This window comes from Nelumbo lutea, chromosome 2, assembly GCF_056320005.1.
Source record: "Nelumbo lutea isolate HS-2025 chromosome 2, American lotus-T2T, whole genome shotgun sequence".
In the NCBI taxonomy this organism is placed as follows: domain Eukaryota; kingdom Viridiplantae; phylum Streptophyta; class Magnoliopsida; order Proteales; family Nelumbonaceae; genus Nelumbo; species Nelumbo lutea.
In genome coordinates, this window is record NC_142685.1 from 107,450,243 (window position 1) to 107,468,869 (window position 18,627).

At 38.9% G+C, this 18,627-nt stretch overlaps 1 protein-coding gene across 5 annotated transcripts; it reads left to right on the forward strand.

The window, feature by feature from the left end:
* The first annotated feature begins 336 nt into the window (after positions 1-336).
* LOC148872583 (SWAP (Suppressor-of-White-APricot)/surp domain-containing protein / D111/G-patch domain-containing protein) lies at positions 337-17,523 on the forward strand. 5 transcript variants are annotated; one of them, XM_088970375.1, is made up of 9 exons: positions 337-771; positions 1,588-2,118; positions 3,045-3,171; positions 3,297-3,403; positions 4,478-4,624; positions 8,330-8,464; positions 13,710-13,889; positions 16,927-17,105; positions 17,258-17,523. In XM_088970375.1, the coding sequence occupies exons 1-9, from the start codon at positions 591-593 to the stop codon at positions 17,282-17,284; spliced, it is 1,614 nt and encodes a 537-aa protein (XP_088826501.1). In that variant the 5' UTR covers positions 337-590; the 3' UTR covers positions 17,285-17,523. The 5 variants fall into 5 exon arrangements, with proteins under 5 accessions (XP_088826501.1, XP_088826500.1, XP_088826502.1 ...); XM_088970374.1 differs by having other exon boundaries at positions 478-771; positions 13,716-13,889; XM_088970376.1 differs by having other exon boundaries at positions 631-771; positions 1,574-2,118.
* Positions 17,524-18,627: the final 1,104 nt, after the last annotated feature.

An 18,627-nucleotide genomic window follows, 5' to 3' on the forward strand; every position in this document is an offset into this window, starting at 1 on the left:
TGCAAAGTTATGGCCTCCGAAAGTTTTGCATGCATTGAGTGTGCAACCTGCGACTTGGTCACTGGGTCTAACGGTTCTTGACCAAGTCAACATTTTTTGATCGTATGACTTGTCTTGACTGAATTGGACCCAAAATCTTGGTTGGGTGACGGTTTGAATAGTTTAACTGACTTGGTCAACGATAGATTGAAAACATTGGTTCAAACCTATCGAACATGCCTTTTATTGATGAAAGTGGTAAAATATCACTTCGGTGATGAGCCTTTTTAGTCATCGAATGAGCCCTAAAAAATTAAAATACTTTGATTTATGTACATGAGACATTTGGGGAAACGTGAAATAAAAGGGCCTAACAATGGCCCTTTTAGTTATCGAATGAGCCTTTTACTTAAAATTCCTTGCACCCAGCCATGCATTTACCTTGCACAGCCATTGCATTTACCTAACCCGTTGGGTGTTATTGGCTCCTCAGCCAGCTGCACTATTGTTTTAAACCCGACTGCAAGGATGAACCGCTTTTCTGTCCGGGTCAATGGGTTAGCAGTTCGGCCAGAAGGATGTGAGCGTGATGGGTTCATTGAATCCGGAGTATGATTTCGCTTCTGTATATAAACCTCGCACCATTCCGAGTGATGACTATGCAGAGGAAATTTGCGGTTCTCTCACCTGTTCATTCTGGACGGACGGAGGGCAATAGCTCATCGCCTCATCCCCCATTTAGGGCAAGTCGAATCATTCAGGACTATGTTGTTCTAGTCCAGCAACGAAGAGGTATGATGAGAGTTTTTTTTTTTTTTTGGGTTAAATCTTGGATTGCATTATTGGCTTTCTTCACTTTTCTCTTTTCCCTTTAAAACCAGGACTTAGTGGCAAGATTCATGACTAAATTAAAGAGGGTTATAGGATTTGATTTTGGTTCATTACTTCCTGAACAACGGTTTTATCTACATTTCTGTCAATCTTTCATCTTAGGGATTTGTCGATTGCAATTTCCATGCTATCTTTTGGTTTTCGGCGTTTTCTGTCCGTTCTTTTTTACTTTATTTTCTTTTATTTTCTTTAGTTTGCACTTGTTCCCTTTAAGGATCGTTCAAACAAATATAGCCTTTGTTAGGCTTGTTGGGCTCAATCTCCTTGTATTTGTACAATTTTACTAATGACGATTGATCGTTTTTCTGGTTTTTAATTCCTGTTTAATCTACCCATTTAGTGGATTATTTTTTTCTTCATTTTATATCAGGGGCTTTGATTTTCTTGGACAAATAATAATTTCGGTTCCTTGATAACGATAAGGGACGAACACTTACCCGGCTGATGTGTTGATCTTTCCATTGGAAATATGGGAAAGAAATCGGTGGTTTTGGACTTTTAGTTATCCATTGCTACAGAAAAGCTTTATCCCCAATTTCTGGATTTTGGTGGTATTCAATATATGAAGCAGTAGCTATTTGTAACCAGCTAACTCTGTGCTTTAATTGATCAATTGGTTGTTCACTTTTTCATTTTCTTTTCATGAAATTTTATAAATATTATTCTTCCAATGCATGGGAGTTAGTCTTCTTCTGATTTGAAGCTTAAGGAATGCAGCCCGTTCTCAATTACAAGGATCAGCGTATGGAGTTACAATTTGGAGCCTAATATATTTGGACAGCTTTGCTTCTCGAAAGCCGTTGGTTTCCATTAACGGGCTTAAACAGATTTTGGCTTTCTCCCACATGGATAAAAACGTGTCTTCTAGTTTATTTGTCAATGATGGTTCATTTATGGAAAGGTTTAAACAGCTTCAACAAGAAAAGGAGAAGGAAGCTGCATTGGAGCAATCTAAATCAGGCACAAGTGCATGTGCATCTGGGAATTTGAAGGCCAATCCTCCCATTAGTAAAATGGTCTTGGATTCAAAAGCAAATGACGCACGAAGAGCCACCCCTTCTGGTTCAGGTGGGAAACTTGCATTTAGCTTGAAACAGAAGTCAAAGCTTGCGGCAGCCCCTGTTAGATTATGTGCAGATGAAGATGAAGAAGGAGATGCAGGATATGGTTCTGCTGATGGATCAGTGAAACGACAGAAGTTGGCTCAACCAGATGCCTCTGAGTGGCCTGCAGAACAAGAGGGTGTTGGTAATTACTGCTTGTATTCATATCCTTTTATTTGGTTTAGTTGGCATAACAAATTCACTCTCTCTTCCTCTCTAGCACTTAAATCCTTCTATCTCATCTAATGTTTGTACAAAAAGAAAAATTTTGAAATTTGAACTTCAGCATTTAAATGACTTCTTCTACATAGTTTCTGTATGCATGGAAGAAGTAAAGGCTTGGACAAATGAAGCACATAAAATTACTTTCCCTACCCAGTTTTATTTTTGAAACACATAGGAAAGTAGGTGAATCTATAACTTCCCTACGGTCTTGAATTTGTAGATTTTTAAACAAACTCTTTCTACAACATCCCTTTTCTTGAAGATGAAAAATTTATTCTTTGATGCTAATTGACATTGCAACATTTGAGGACTTGTAGTTTTCATCATACTGATGGCCAGGTCCATCAGTGTAGGCTTCTATTTCTTTTGGATAACAAGTAACATGGTTTAAAAAGTATGATTCTCCTTTTAGACGAGTCCCATATGGATCCAATTCACCAACATCTTATTTTGGAACCAAAAGCTGGATACCTGAACTGTGACCTAGGAGATTGATTTCCTTCTCCATGAATTCTTTCCATGCTTCAATATCAGCACCAGTACAATTATCATTTTCTCTTGTCCATTTTTTTCTGCTGCAAGTACACCTATCAGTTCTGCAATTCAGTTCCTTTTCAATTCATCTTGGGATTTATGTCTTCTTCTTAGCCTGGGGAAGATGGGAACAGGACATTCTTGAAGGTTTCTTGTCTCATGAATGCAGCTTATGTCTTAAGTCTCTATCGACTTGGGTGGAAAGAGATGTTGAATGAAAGAATTGGAAAATGTGGCACGCCTGCTACAAGAGTAATTTGCATTCCCTTGTTCATGCTCTTGGTATTAATCAGTTCTTTAAGTGACATGCAGCACCACCTTCCCCGAGTGATCCTGCTGTGGAGAAAGTTGCTGACAAATTAGCAAGTTTTGTGGCAAAAAATGGAAGACAATTTGAGCACATTACACGCCAAAGAAATCCTGGAGATACACCTTTTAAGTATGTTCCTGAGTCTGATGGTCATGATTGCAAGATTATATGGTGTTTATGTTTTTACCAATTCTTTATGCCTCTCCTGTTAATGATTATTGTGTTTGCTTATTTGCTATATTGTGCCTTTTCAGATTTCTATTTGATGTTAGCTGTGCCGATTACAAATATTACGAGTATCGGCTTATGGAGGAAGAAAAAGCTCTTGCACAGACAGGGGATTCTCAATCATCATGTAGTGGTTAGTACTACAAACCCTATGGTCCAACCTCCCAATGGGTTAAGTTGTTTCCTTTTTTAATGGTACTGTTAATCATGCATTGATTTTATTGAATGTGTCAGACAGATGTCTCAAAAGTCAAAACAATTTTGTTGAAAGAACTAGAGTTTGGTTTTAATGAGAAAGCCAACATTTATTTATATTCAAGTTCTCTAGTTTCTGCAAAATGCTTTCTGAGAAAAAAGTCGTGAGACATGCTGATACATAAATGTTTTCAGTAGAGTAGAATTTGGGACCACTAATTCGATTAACTCAGAACATGGGTTAAAGATGAAGCATGGTTTTGAAAATCAGACCGGACTGGCTGGTTGAACCAGTTGATCAATGAATGATTATGGTTCCGGTCTGGTTTTGGACCCCAATACCTCCTGACCAGGCTTCAAACCAGATGGCCAGGCTGTTTGACCCAGGAACCAGTGGTCAAAATGGTTCTGTTTCTGCCTGGATTTCAAGACCATGAGATGAGGTATCAAACTGACAAGTATATTTGAAGCCATTAGTTTGCTTGATTGATATTCACTACAGGTTTGTATGAGGTACTGACTGTAAATTTGTAATATGACCATTATGTGTTGAACTTTGCTCCCTCCCCCAATGGTTCTACCTCTTTTTTTGACTAATTCAATGGGTTCTCTTGTATGGTTCTATGTACCTTTTTCACAATAATTGGTAGACATTGACAAGCTACAGATGGATAAAATGGATGCATCGTGCATATAATGTAATGAAGGTTCTGACAATTGATTAAAAAAAGGTCCTGACACTATAGTATGTTTCATAGATCATATAAAAGTGGTACCTCTTTAAATTCTCATGTCTGGACAACATACTCTTTTCTGGACCTGTCCTACATATGCAATGTGATGCCAAAAGAGGGGCTTCTCATCTCTGTGCTTTTTATTTAGTATTTCAGTTTTGCCACACCAATTGCAGATGTTTATATGCTTTTAGTGTCTTCTTCTTCTTCTTCCCTGCTAAAGTTTGTCTACCTTACTTTGAGTTGTATTAATAATGTTTATTTCCTTTTAAGTTCAGCCAGTACAATCTCTTCAGCTTCTAGAGCTTCAAGTTCTCAAAGATCCCATCAGCAGCACTCTAATTACCAAATTCCAGCATCAGCTTTATATGAAGCCAATGCTAACAGACCAATTCAGTCAGCGTCAGCAGGAAGAACTATTTATGGTATGTTTTGCTTCTTTTAAAATTTTGAGTGGTTCACCATTTTTTCTACTGGATTTTTCTATCTACTGAAGTGTTGTCAATGTGATGAGGGAATGGCTAGTCATTTTGGCATCCCATGGTGATGCAGTGAATAGTTGCTGCCTAGGGGCTTGCTGCTTGACTACATAGAAGATATGTTCTAATAGTGTTTTAAAAGGTGTGCCCAGTGATTTAAAAGCACGCCCAGGCGAGGCGCATTTTGGGGTATGCGCCTTGCCTAGGTCCTAGGCGCACCTCTTTCAAAAGGCGTGCGCCTTGCACCCCAGCCAGACGTGAACCTTTTGAAAATTTTGTGCTTTTTGCTTTTTTTTGAGTCTAACGGCTGGGCCAGGGGCTCTGCCTAGAGTGGAGAGAACCCCTTATTTGCTTATGTTGTTCATTCATTCATTGCAATAAAATATCTTCTTAAAAGGCAATGAAAGTTGTAAAGTCATTATTTTTTATGTGGGAAATAAGAATTTCAGACCCCAACATAGACTTGTTCGGGCTTGCCTCAAGGGGGCGTGCTGTGGCTCATAGAATCAAGAATGCAATATGTTTTACATCACATTAACTACTTGAAGCAATGCAATTAAGGAAAAAAGAGATTGTGGTTACATGTTTGAAAATGCTTTATATGTTTGCTTTTATTTTTAAACTTTCATTTGAATACACTTTACATGTTATGTTTGTGTATTTTAATTTTAGATAATAGGTTTTTTAAATCATTTATTTTAAAATTTAAGTTTATATTTTTATTAACATTATGTTTAATATTTTTATTTTTTTTTTGCATTTTTGGAATTTTTTGACCTTTTTTTTTATTTTTTAGCTTTTTTTTTTGTAATTTTGCGCCTTTCTTAAAAAGGTGTGCACCTCGCCTTGCACCTCAGGTGCAAATTGGCTCTTGCGCTTTTAAAACATTGGGTGTGCCTTGGTGCATAGGTGAGGCATATCTTAGGGCATGTGTCTCACCTGAACCCAGGTGCAGCTGCAACCCCTTTTGAGAGTGCCTTGTTTGACGTGCTTAGCACTTCAGCCCAAGCATGTTCTTTTTTAAATGCATTTTTTTTGGGTTTTTATTTGTAGATTTTTATGTGTTTTACACCTTTTGTAATGGTTTATCAACTTCTAAATTATCTTCTATAGTTGTTTATACACTAATAATGGTCTATTGGCTTTTAAAATAAGCAAAAGCAAACTTAGTTCTTGCATGTGGGGTCTCAAATGTCAAAATTTCCACTAAAGAAGCAACAAAAGCACAATTAATATTTGATCCATAATTCTAAAATATAATAAACTGTGACTAAATAAAAAACCAACCCTTTTAATGATAAGACCTTGGGTTGTCAAGTTTGAGAACGTATGTTTGAGTCTTTGAGTGGCCACTTTGTGCGAAAAAAGCCCAAAGGTTAGGACTGCATCCAGTCCACCCCTCCCAAGACCCCAAATAGCTGGGATGGTCAATGGCCTCTTAACCCTTTTAAGTGTATGTACCAAAGAGTTTAGGTTAGGGGCACTGGCCCAAATCCCTGCATGGGCTTGTTTGGGTTTAGCTCATGTAGTTTTTATAGAGGTGGACAATCAATTTTCCTAGGTGTATGAATGCAAGATGTTTGACATCACACCAGCTACATGAGGTAAGGCAACTACTAGATGTTTGAGCTTTTCTTGCACCTTACTCTTTTAAAGCACAATGTTGTAAATTTTATATGTTAATGAAGGCTACAGTAGTGCAAATAAAGATATAGCATAGAACATTTATTCAATGATTTAAAAGGCGTACCTAGGCGCATTTTAGGATATGCGCCTCTCCTAGGTTCTAGGTGCAATACTTTCAAAAGGCGCACGCCTGATGTGCCTTGTACCTTAGCCTAGGCATGCACCTTTTTAAATTTTTACGCTTTTTTTGTTTTTGAACCTAGCGGCCGCCCTCAGACCCCTAACCATGCCCCTCGAGGGCTTCTTTTTATGCTTTGCTCGCTCACAGAAACTGTGAGAACCCCCTATTTCTTAATGTTGTTCATTCATTCATCCTAATAAAATATCTTCTTAAAAGGCAATTTCATTATTTTTTGTGTGAGAATTAAGAATTTAAAATCCTGACATGGACTTGTTTGGGCTTGCCTTGAGGGGCTTGGTACAAAGACAACTCATAGAATTAGGAATGCAATATGTTTTACATCACATTAGCTACTTGAAGTAATGCAATTGAGGAAAAAAACAAAGATTCTTGGTTTTACATGCTTGAAAATGTTTTATATGTTTGATTTTGTTTTTAAAATTTCATTTGAATATGCCTTACATGTTATGTTTATATATTTTAATTTGAGATAATAGTTTTTTTTTTAAACATTTATTTTAAAATTTAAGTTTATATTTTTATTAATATTGTGTTCAATGTTTTTTTTTTGTATTTTTTTTCATTTTTGAAAAAATTGGCATTTTTTGAAATTTCTGACATTTTTTTTTATATTTTTTGTATTTTTGTGCCTTGCTTCAAAAAGGTATGTGCCTTGCCTTGTGCCTCAGGCGCAAATTGCCCCCTGCGTTTTAAAATATTGCATTTATTACAATCTTAGGGTCCATTTGGTTCATAGTCGAATCGGAATCAGAATGGTCCATTCCCATAGTCTGTTTGGTTCATACAAGAATGGGAGTGGGAATAAAAATCAGCAGGAATGGGATTTCATTCCCAAGGGAGGGGCAGGGAATGGCCATTCCAGCAGGAATGGGAATGGTATTCCAATTCCGGCCAACCAAACAGTTGGAATCGGAATAGGCCATTCCAATTCCGATTCCAGACCCCTATTCCCGTGAACCAAACAGGGCCTTAGTTCTGCAAATATAAAAAAGTAGCTGGAAAGGCCAAGATGGAGAATGAAAACTTTTACTTTTCAACAGAATAAACCATTATCTATCTGATGTGTTGCTCTTGTTTGTTGCAACTCCATAATAGGCACACGTTTTAGTTGGAAGAAAACATAATTAACTTTTCCACCTTTCATCACCAATCTACATGCCATATTGCTATCACCACTTCTTGAATCAGTTTGTATGAAATGACAACATAAAGGCATATGGTTTACGATTTTTAATAGTTCGAGATAAAACCAAACAAATAAAACTTTATAATAAGTTTGTCCCTAACTAGGCCAACTAGTTATTAGTCAATCTATTGAACCTCTTTGATTCTTAGTTGTATTAGGTGAGTGCATCATTGGTTATGATTTGACTGGTTAATGATGCAATTGGTGGCCCTCAATTCTCAATTGATTTGATTGACTAGTCATTGACAAGTTGATGTTCTGATAACACTGCCCTGGTTAAACAAGGGTTTTCGTTGGGCTTAAATTGTTTTTCTCCCTTGCTCTCGTTTCTCTTCTCTTGTTTCTTTTGTTATTGCCTTGAGGAATTGCCCAGGTTTGTCTCTTTTTCTTCCTTGGTTTTGTAGCACTTCTTTTTGTGTCTCTCCTCCTCCTGCAACAAGGGAAGGAAAAGAAGAAGGAAGACATGGTAGATTCATGAGAGGAATTGCAACAGAATATTTATCTCTTTGGTCATTGACTTTGCTATGAAAGTCTGTACTACTCATGATTATCTGTCTTCTGTCTCTTCCCTAGAAGAGGTTGTGGCATTTAGTGCAGACTTGTAATATCAATATTTGCACATGGTGTCTCCTTGCAGGTGAATCCAGTGCCTCGACAGCTACAGATCCTATAGCAATGATGGAATTCTACATGAAGAAGGCTGCACAGGAAGAGCGAAGGAGACAGCCTAAACAGTCAATGGATGAGATGCCTCCGCCTGCTTCTCTTCAAGGTCTAGATATACTACAATATTTTATGTCCAATATCTTATGAGTTGTACATTAAAAGAGTATCTCTAACCTGCTACACTTCATATATTTAAAATATTGGTGAGTTATATTGTGAGATAAAATGATTAATGTGCCTTTACCTTCTTTCTTTTTTGATCAATACCTTTACCTTCTTTTTTTGATGAGTAATCCTAAAATTTTATTAATTCAAAAAACTGATTTAGAGTTTTGATTTCATACAACATCCAAGGGAGAGGCGCAAGCTGCAGCCCCTCTTAGAATCTTACAATTAAACCAGGAAAAAAAATACATGAATCACAGCTGAGCCCAAACAATTCTTTCCTATTTACCTCTTGCTTGGCCAACACATCGGACAAAGTATTTGCTTATCTCCCCACCCACTATAAAGAGACCAACATATTCCTTGTCAACCAACTGAATTTCTTCATTTCGTTCTTGTAGCACCATATAGCATCTTCAGGAATATTCAACCAACCCCCACCACCACCTTGGAATCCCCATCAATTATCAGATGCTGTACCCCTAGCTGGTTTGCAAATTGCACCCCTTGTACAGAAGTTAATGGCTCTGCCCTGATAGATTCTCTAACTCCTAAAGGACTCGAGCAAAGCAAGGCAATTTCTCCATTCTCATTTCTCAGAACACCCCCGTTCCGGATAATCCTAGATTAGCCATGCTACTTCCATCAAAGTTCAACTTCAGTGAGCCTTCAGATGGAGGAGACCAACTTGTAATTAACTTGTTCTTTAAGGGTGAATACCTCACTACTGCTGACCAATTTCTTCTAAGGTCATTAAAAGAGAATTGATGGAAGATTTCCAAAGTCTTCAGCCAAAGTATTGCTCTATGCAACACACAGTCCTTCAGTTCCTGATTGCTCCTTTCCTTTTGTTGAAAAATTCTAGCATTTCTTTTTCCCTAAGAGTCCAAATCAGGGCAGCGCGAGTGCATTTCCACACAAGTCTCTCTCTTTTTGTAGGCCAAGAGAAAGTAGAATGGTCAAAGTTAATGTGAACATTTGCTGGTAAGCTCCAACTACCAAACAATGAAAGTAGCTAAGCCCAAAGGTCCGCAGAAAATGGACAAGATATTAGTAGATGGTAACAATTCTCCCCGCGATCTCTGTAGAGGATACACTAGTTGGGAGAAATACAAAGGAAAGGTCTTCTCTTTTGTAGGCTATCTCCCATGGAATACTTCCCAACAAAATGCAATAATCTTTGGGGGAACTGGCCTACACCAAATGACCAAATTTCCTTTGACGGAAAGGGTTGTCGAGTAGAAGAATGAGAGATGGACTTGAAATAAGAAGCATAAGTAAAGGTTCCTTTGGGTCTAGGAGCCCACACCCTTTTATCTGGCTTGGAGGGATCCAAGTAAACCTGATTAAGGCAACATAGCAAGTTAGAGAGAGTTTCCGAGGGTGAGACAAATTTTGAGACCACCTCTTTTTTATACAAAGAAACAGAAATAACAAAGGGAAAAGATCCTTTAGAGGGGTGTCTCCTACCTAGATATCCTCCCAAAAGTGAATGACATTGCTAGTACAAACTTCATACCTGATAAAATTGAGAAATTGATGAAAGGTGTTGTCAATGGCCTTCCAAGGTGCTGCCAGGTTAGCCTTTCTTGACACACCAACATCCCATCCATTCTTTGAACTCCCATGAATGCTTCTCACCACCTTATGCCATAGCCTCTCACTTTCCAATGGCCATCGCCACAACCATTTCCCTAACAGAGCTTGATTTTTTTCAATCACCCTCCCAAGTCCCAAATCCCCCTCTTCTTTACTTTAGCAAACAATTTCCTATTTAACCAAATGATCATTTTTATGTTGTCCCAGCTTCCACAAGAAGTCTCTCATCAACTTCTCTAGCTTTCTAGCTTCCCTAGGTGGTATACTAAAAACAAGCAGAAAGTAAGTAGGTAAGTTAGCCAAAGTAGCTCCTATTAAGGTGATTCTCCCTCCCAAAGAGATGAAATTCTTCTTCCATGAAGCTAATCTCTTTTCTAACTTTTCTAGCACTGTGGTCCAAAATGGAAGCCCTAAGTAAGACATAGGCCAAGAAGAGATGGAACACTCAAGACACTCCGCAATAATCTCAATCTCTCCAACCTTCAAGTTTATACTCGATATGCAACTCTTCTCCACATTTATTTTCAGATTAGAAAACCTTTCAAATCCTTTGATTATCTCTTTAGGTTTGCTACCTTCTCGCTAAAACTTCTTTCACAAAAGATCATTAGGTCATCTACAAATTGAAGGTGGGTGATTGGGATTTGGTGTTTCCCTATTCTCGAACCCCTAATGGCATCTTCTTTATCGGCCTTGGTAATGATCCTACTAATCAAATCTGCTACTAAGGTAAAAAGGAAGGGAGAGAGTGGATCCCCTTGCTTGACGCCCCTCAAGTTGGAAAAAAACCTTCACCATACCATTTACTAGAATAGAGTAGTGGCAAGTACTACTAATACACCCAAATATCTGGCTACATCACTTGTCCCCAAATCCACAACTTCCCATCACTTCTAATAAAAACTCCAGTCTTCAAGTCATAGGCCTTTTCAAGATCCAATTTACAAACAAAACCTCTTTGCCTAGACCTTTTCATTTCCTCCATACACTCATTAACAATTAGAATTTGATATGTTATTTGTCGCCCTTGAATGAATGCCCCTTGAGTTTCACTGATGATAGAAGGGAGAATTGTTTTGATCCTCAAAGAAAGCACTTTAGCCAGAATTTTATAGATGCTTGTCACCAGACCAATAGGCCTAAAATCTTTTGGGTGGTTGACATCAATCTTCTTAGGGATCAAGGCAAAAAAAGTGGCATTGATTCTAGGGCTTATTACATGATTGTCTGCAAATTCCTTAAAGACTTCAGCTAACTCCTCTTTTAGCACCTGTCAACAATCTTGATAAAAAGCCATTGTAAAGCCATCTGGACCTAGAGCCTTGGATCTATCGATTAGAAAGAAAACTTTCTTAATCTCTTATTCCTCGAAATTCCTTTCCAACCACCTTGCCATTCCGTCTTCAAGTCTTGGCCATTCCATCCCTTCCACGACTGCTCTCTCACTCAAAGGTCTTCTATAGATCGGTTTGAAGTGGTCCACAAGTTTTTTTGGCTATGTCATCTTGGTTGGTAATCACCTCCTCTTCTATATCTAGTTTGGTTACAAAACTTTTTCTTCGTCTCTCATTGGCCAAGTCATGGAAAAATCTAGTGTTCCCATCACCTTCCTTAATCCACTTGTGTCTAGATTTTTGTCTCCAACTGATTTCTTCCCTCAATAACACCTATTCCAGATCCTTTTTCAATCGTCTCCTTAACACTCTATCATCCACGGTCAAACCATTTTGGGATTCTTTTACATCCAAATTTTTTATTTGAGAGATTAGGCTCTCAACCTCTTCAACTTCTTATGAAAACTGACCCCCTTCCATCTTACCCCCCTCACCTTCTCACCCCACCACTCCACTTTTTTCACAAAATCTGGATGGGTAAGCCACATATTTTCAAATCTAAACGCTTTGGGTCCAATAGGAAGAGACTCGGTGCCTATTTGGATAGGACATTGATTAGAGGTGACCCTAGGTAATGCTCTAGTAACCAAAATTTCCATACTGCCCATTTTGGGATTCTTTTACATCCAAGTTTTTCATTTGAGAGATTAGGCTCTCAACCTTTTCAACTTCTTATGAAACCTGACCCCCTTCCATATTACCCCCCTCACCTTCTCACCCCACCACTCTTTCACTTTTTTCACAAAATCTGGATGGGTAAGCCACATATTTTCAAATCTAAACGGTTTGGGTCCAATAGGAAGAGACTCGGTGCCTATTTGGACAGGACAGTGATTAGAGGTGACCCTAGGTAATGCTCTAGTAACCAAATTTTCCAAACTGTTCTCCCAGACTAGATTAAATAAAAATTTCTCCAACTTTGAACAAAAAAGGGGTTTCCTGAAGGTTGGACCAAGTATAATTGGTTTGCAACAGAGGTATTTCCTTCAACTCACAATCTTCAATAAAACCATTAAATTTCCTCATGCTTGTTGTGATTGCCCGTTGGGGATTATTGGTTTCTTTAGAGAATCTAGTGATGTTAAAATCCCCACCCAGGCACCAAGGGTCAACCCATAACCCCTTGATTGCATGTAATTCCTCCGACATTTTTTCTCTCTATAGGAGTTAGGGCCATAAACATTGGTTAGAACCCATACACACCCATCCTCTACATTCTTGAACTTAATGGAAATGGAGAATCTTCCTATCAATTCTTCCATTGCTTCCACCACGTCGTCCCCCCACAGTGTTACAATCCCCCTCGAGGCTCCCCAAGAAGGAGCTGAAGTCCAACCTACACCTCAAGACCTCCAGAAACTCCTAACCCATCTCCTATCTAATTCCATCAGTTTGGATTCTTGTAAAAGCACAATGTCAGGTTTTTCCCTTTGGAGTAGGTCTTTGATCACCTCTTTCTTGCACTCCCTAGACCTCTTACATTCCAGCTAATAATTTTCATCGAGACAATACTAGCAAAACATCCATGAAGAAGCCTTTGTCTCCTTATTTTAGGCCCTTCCTCCTATCCCCTCTACCACCAAATTCTAAATCTCCCTCAATGTTCGAGATTAGCCTTTCCACTTCAAATCTTTTTTTCTTTTTTCTTTTTTCCTTTTTCCCCTTCCTGATACAATAAGAATCCTCTTCTCTACAACCTTTCATCCAATGTCTGAAATAGATCTTTACCATGCTCACACTCATTTTGGCTGCAACAGCTCTATGACTCCTTCCTTTTTTTAGTTCCTCCAGCCCTGTACAAATCAATTTCAAGATTCTGTCCACCTCCTCACTTGTCTCCTTACTACTTCCACCACCCCCTCTCCTTCCACTATCACCCTCTATCACCCTCTCTCCTCATCCATTATCACCCTCTCTCTTACATCAAATCCTCCTGGATGGGAAGCTGGAGTATCTGTTACAGGCATAGCACACAAGTCAGTACCCAAAAAAGAAATGACACCCATACTTGGTAGGACAGGGGGAGGACTAGGACCACTGGATTTGAGTTGCTTAATGTGCCTTTACCTTCTGGAAAACAACCTTTTGTTTAAGATTCAACCTTTGCTAATTTTATTTGACCATAAGATCTTGTTTATGTTACTTTTATCTACAAAATCACTTCCTTGAGGCATTTCTTGTTTATAATGGCAGCTCCAGTTAAAAAAGGCCATCATATGGGTGATTTTATACCACGTGAAGAGCTGGAAAAGTTCTTGTCTAGTTGCAATGATGCTGCTGCACAGAAAGCTACCAAAGAAGCTGCAGAAAAGGCTAAAATTCAAGCTGACAATGTTGGACATAAGCTTCTATCTAAAATGGGTTGGAAAGAAGGTATTCACTTTTCTTGGTGTATTTGTTGTTGTGGTCCTACATGAAACAAATATTTGAACTTTTTGTATTGGTCTGCAACTTGGGAAAATTTAAGATCCTCTCTGTTGGTATGCCACTTGAAAAAAATTGCTGTTTGGGTCTCCAACTCAATAAATACCAAAACTGATGATGTGACTTGGTGGTGGTTTGATGTAAGAGCAACTGAGCTAAATCTGGGATGTTCCTCTTTTATGTTTTTACCAGAAGTGGCCCATATGGTGCATGAACTGGTGCTAAATATGCCCCATATTCTACAAGGATGATTAGATTCAGTTCCCTGATAAAAAGGAAACTGAATCAGTTCTGGATGAGTTGATTACTAGCCCCACATTCAATGTTTTTTGTTTTTTTTCAAAAATTCTAAAAAAAACACCAAATTTAGAGGGGTTAGGGAGAGTGGAGAGTTGTGATGTACACAAGAGATGAGTTGTTTTAGTTTTAGTTGCTATTTTCCGATTATTTGAGTCATTAGTAGTTTTCCTATTTTTTTTTGATGAATAGTAATGGAATTTTATTAAAATAGAAACTGATTCAGCCTTTCCTGAGATATGCGAGCTGCAGCTTCTCCTGACATAATGCAAAGAAACTAGGAAAAGAGTACTGGAATCACATTTGAGCCCAAAACAATTCTTCCCTATTTTCTGATTATTTGAGTCATTAGTAGTTTTCCTATTTTTCTGATGAATAATGGAATTTTATTAAAATAGAAACTGATTCAGCCTCTCCTGAGATCAGCGAGCTGCAGCCTTTCCTGACATAATGCAAAACAACTAGGAAAAGAGTACTGGAATCACATCTGAGCCCAAAACAATTCTTCCCTATTTTCCCCTTGCTTGGCTAACAGATCAGCCAAAGCATTTGCTGATCTCCCCACTCATTGAATAGAAACTGACATATTCCTTGTTAGCCATTTAATCTTCTTAACTTCTTTCTTATAGCACCAAACAGTCTCATCAAGTTTCATTAGCTAGCCCACCACCACCTTCGAGTCCCCTTCAATAATTAGTTGCTGTACCCCCCATTTGGTTTGCAAACCCAGAACGCCCTCCCCCCCCCCCAAAAAAAAAATCCAGATGGCCCTGTATTGCCCAAACTGCTACCATTGAAGTTCAGCTTCAGGGAACCTTCAGCCGGACTTGGGACTACCCTTCTCTTGATGGAAGAGCACCTCACTATTGCTAACCAGTTTCTCCAAAAGTTCTTAAAGGAGAACTGATGGAACAGGTCCAAAGTCTTCAACCATTGTATTGCCTTATCCAACACACAGTCCAATTGCCCGTCTCCTTTTATTTTTCAAAAAAAGGGCACAATTGTGTCCAAAACAGTTTCTCGGACCACATTTCTCAAGACCGCAGGGTCTACCTGAATACCGCCACCTCCCTGATGTGTTTGAAAATTGAAAAAGACCCCTGGAACGTCTTTAGTTGGCTCTCTCTGCCTACCTCCTCATGTCAGCGGAGCCAATGGGGAACCCCCTCCACTGAAACTGCCCGTACACTCTTTTCCCTCCCTCACCTCCCCTGACTCCCCTAAGCTCTCCACCACCACCACCTCCTTCCCCAGTCGCCGGTGGAACTCCCCCCTCTGCAACAGTCTCCCTAGAATGACACTTCCCCAATCTTCTTTCTGCCCAACACCCTCTGCCTCGCTGCCGCTCCCCCCCCCCCCCCAAAATCGCCAGTCCTAACCCACCCCACTCCACTGAGGCAACCCTGGCCTTGGAATCACCAGTCATTTAGGAGGACCTATAAGGAGAGAATCCCTTCCTCACCATTACCCCCTGAGGCCACCAGGTCTGCTACATCCTCCCATAGAACTTCTAAAAGGTCACAATGATTCTCCACTAAAGGAGTCACCCCCTGGTAAGAACTCTTGCGTCTTGCCAGACCGCCACACCATAAACTGCATTTCCCCCCAAAATATTGACTGTTGAAGGCAAGGTATACCTTTCTGCTTCACCTCCAGTAAGATGGCAGAACTCCAAAGATGCAGAGGCAACCTGAACACCCTTATCTAATAGGATCCTGTCCTCCATTCTTTCTCCATCATACACCTCACCCCTACATGCTTCCAGATCTGACAGGGGAATAAAAAGCAGAGCCCCAGAGCTGAGACATTTAACTTCAATCGGCACCAGAACTCTCCATTTCCTTCGCATTTTCAAGGCTACATCGTCAAGTGAGAGAATGGTGGGTCATCTTCAAAATTACCAACTAGACGGCATCTTAGAAGCTGCAACCGAGAATTGTTGCCTTCTCCCTGAACAACGATATAGTTTGCTTTTTCTCCCCTGAAAACTTCAGTGATGCAGTGAAGAGGCCAGTTGGAAAAACTGGCAGCCTCAGCAAAGGATTTGCCTTCTTTTCTAAGCCCCTGATTTGCTGAGACAGTTGATAAATTGAACTTGAAGGTTGCTCTTGTAAACTGCCTATTAACTTCTTTTTCAGCCATGTCCCAAATATGCACGTCTGCCTTTTTGACATTCCTTGTAGCTCTAATCTCATGACGTACCCGACTGTTAAGGGATGAGGCTTAAAGGTCCTTTTCTCTTTTAGGCTCAGTTTGGGAAGAATGCAAATACAAGGTTTTTCACTGTACATATTTGTATTTGCACTCTTCCCAAACTGAAACTTATTAACTTGAGACCTAGTGCATGGTCCACTAGACAGCTTGCCTAATGTGAGTGGAGGTAATCCTTTGTTCTGTTATAGATGATATTATCCAAGATTTGATGTGATGTCATAATTTGCGAGCTGATAAGTGACATTATCACACTACGAAAAAAGTTTAAATGGAATACTGAAGTTCATTATTTTTTCTGTTTTTAATTTAATTCAGTTTATGCACCCAAAGAAGTTATTTGTAATTGTTTTCATTTAATGACAATGCCATCTTTTTATGCAATCATGTTGCAAATAAGACATTGTGATAGTAGGAATGTGTTTTTGGATTCTGATGCTTGGTGCTACTGTCATTGACTTGTATTTGTTGGCTTTAGGTGAGGGTCTGGGGAGTTCCAAAAGTGGTATTGCAGATCCAATTATTGCAGGTAATGTGAAATCGAATAATTTGGGAGTTGGAGCGGCACAACCTGGCGAGGTAACCGCTGATGATGATATTTATGAACAGTATAAGAAGAGAATGATGCTTGGTTACCGCTATAGGCCTAATCCCCTGGTAAAATCATGGTTGTCTTGAATTCTTCAATGGCTTGTTCTGAAAGATTTCTCCAGTGATTTACTAGATATATTGGTTACTTGGTTTATTTGTGACAAAAAAAGAAGAAAGAAAAAACAACTCTCCTTATTCATTTGTTACTTGTGTTGCAGAATAATCCCCGGAAAGCATATTACTAGTTAAGCTTCTCTGGTAATGAATGCTCTTATGCTGACAAGACGGTGTCCATGAGACTGGTATATTGTAAAGATCGTTTCTGAGAAATTCAAAATGACAAAAAGATTGGATTGATAGCTTGTAAGGCGATCGTGGTATATTTTGTAGACTTGAATTTTAATTCGAAGTTGAAACTTTTAATCCCCTGTTGAAAGTAATATTAGTGGTTATTGCATTATATGCCATGGTTATTCTGAAGGAAGTATAAGATGTCAATGCTTTTCTGCCTTACTAATTTTGCTTCTTGTTTCAGCCTTCATTTTTATATGACGATCAGGAACGGCCTGATGGGAATAGTTACTCCGGATAAATTTTAACCACTAGGTGTATTCTAATGCAACCTGGGTGGGCCCAATCCAAGCCTGAGCTGTAGTCTGCATTTTTGCACAGGCTTGGATTATTGGTCCTTGAGTTTGGCCTGGTCCTAAAACCCCAGCCTTTTACTACTTTTGAGCCCGAGCCTGGACCTGAGCCTTGTCTGACTACACGTATGCATTAACAAATATATGTATGCATGTCATATGTTTTCGGCTTCAGTCAGGGAAAAGCCCGTTCGAGCAGCCTTTGCTGCCATGCATTGAGAATATCTCTGTACTTGTGTGCTTTATTTTATGGAGAGATATTCTCAATGCAAGGTTGTAAGAGGCTGTTAGAACGGTGTGGGCACAGATTTTCACTGATAGAAATCGATCTCATGTCATGCACGTATGTAAAATATATAAAGTTTCTATTTGAAGGGTACGTTATTGATCCCAAATTAGGCCTATTGGAAGGTTGCATCATTGATGCTAAATCAGGCCTATTTGATCCCAATTAACCAACCTGAGACTAAGCCCAGGCCCAGGCCCAACTTGTTTGCCAATTTTCAGTTCAGGCTGTCCCTGGGTTAAAAAGATTGGGTTTGACTGTTTGACCTCAGGCCCGGTCTAGTTTTGGGTTTTAGGCTCAATATTTAAGATCATCCAAATTTCCATTCAAATTCGATTAAGGGTGACCCGAATTCAACCCATTTTTTACTGGATTGAATATGGATTCACCCGTATCCTATCTCATATAATCTGTTTTGATTCAATTTAAATATATGTGCTCAAATATACTTAAAATTTATATTCAAATATACTTAAAATTTATATTGTATTTATTAGTAATTTGAATGTTGTCTTTTTAATAATTTTTTTTATAGGTTCGACTTTCATACAAGTAATTTTTATTTAATTTGGTTCATAAGATACAATATCTAAGCCATTTTTAATTCATTTATTAAGGAAAAATGTATGATGCTAGAGGGACATGATAATAGGAAGGC

Coding starts and splice junctions, on each gene's coding strand:
- LOC148872583 (XM_088970375.1), top strand. CDS start 591: ATGATTTCGCTTCTGTATATAAACCTCGCACCATTCCGAGTGATGACT. Junction 13,890..16,926: donor TAAAATGGGTTGGAAAGAAG/GTATTCACTTTT, acceptor TGTTGGCTTTAG/GTGAGGGTCTGGGGAGTTCC. Junction 17,106..17,257: donor GCTATAGGCCTAATCCCCTG/GTAAAATCATGG, acceptor CTTGTGTTGCAG/AATAATCCCCGGAAAGCATA.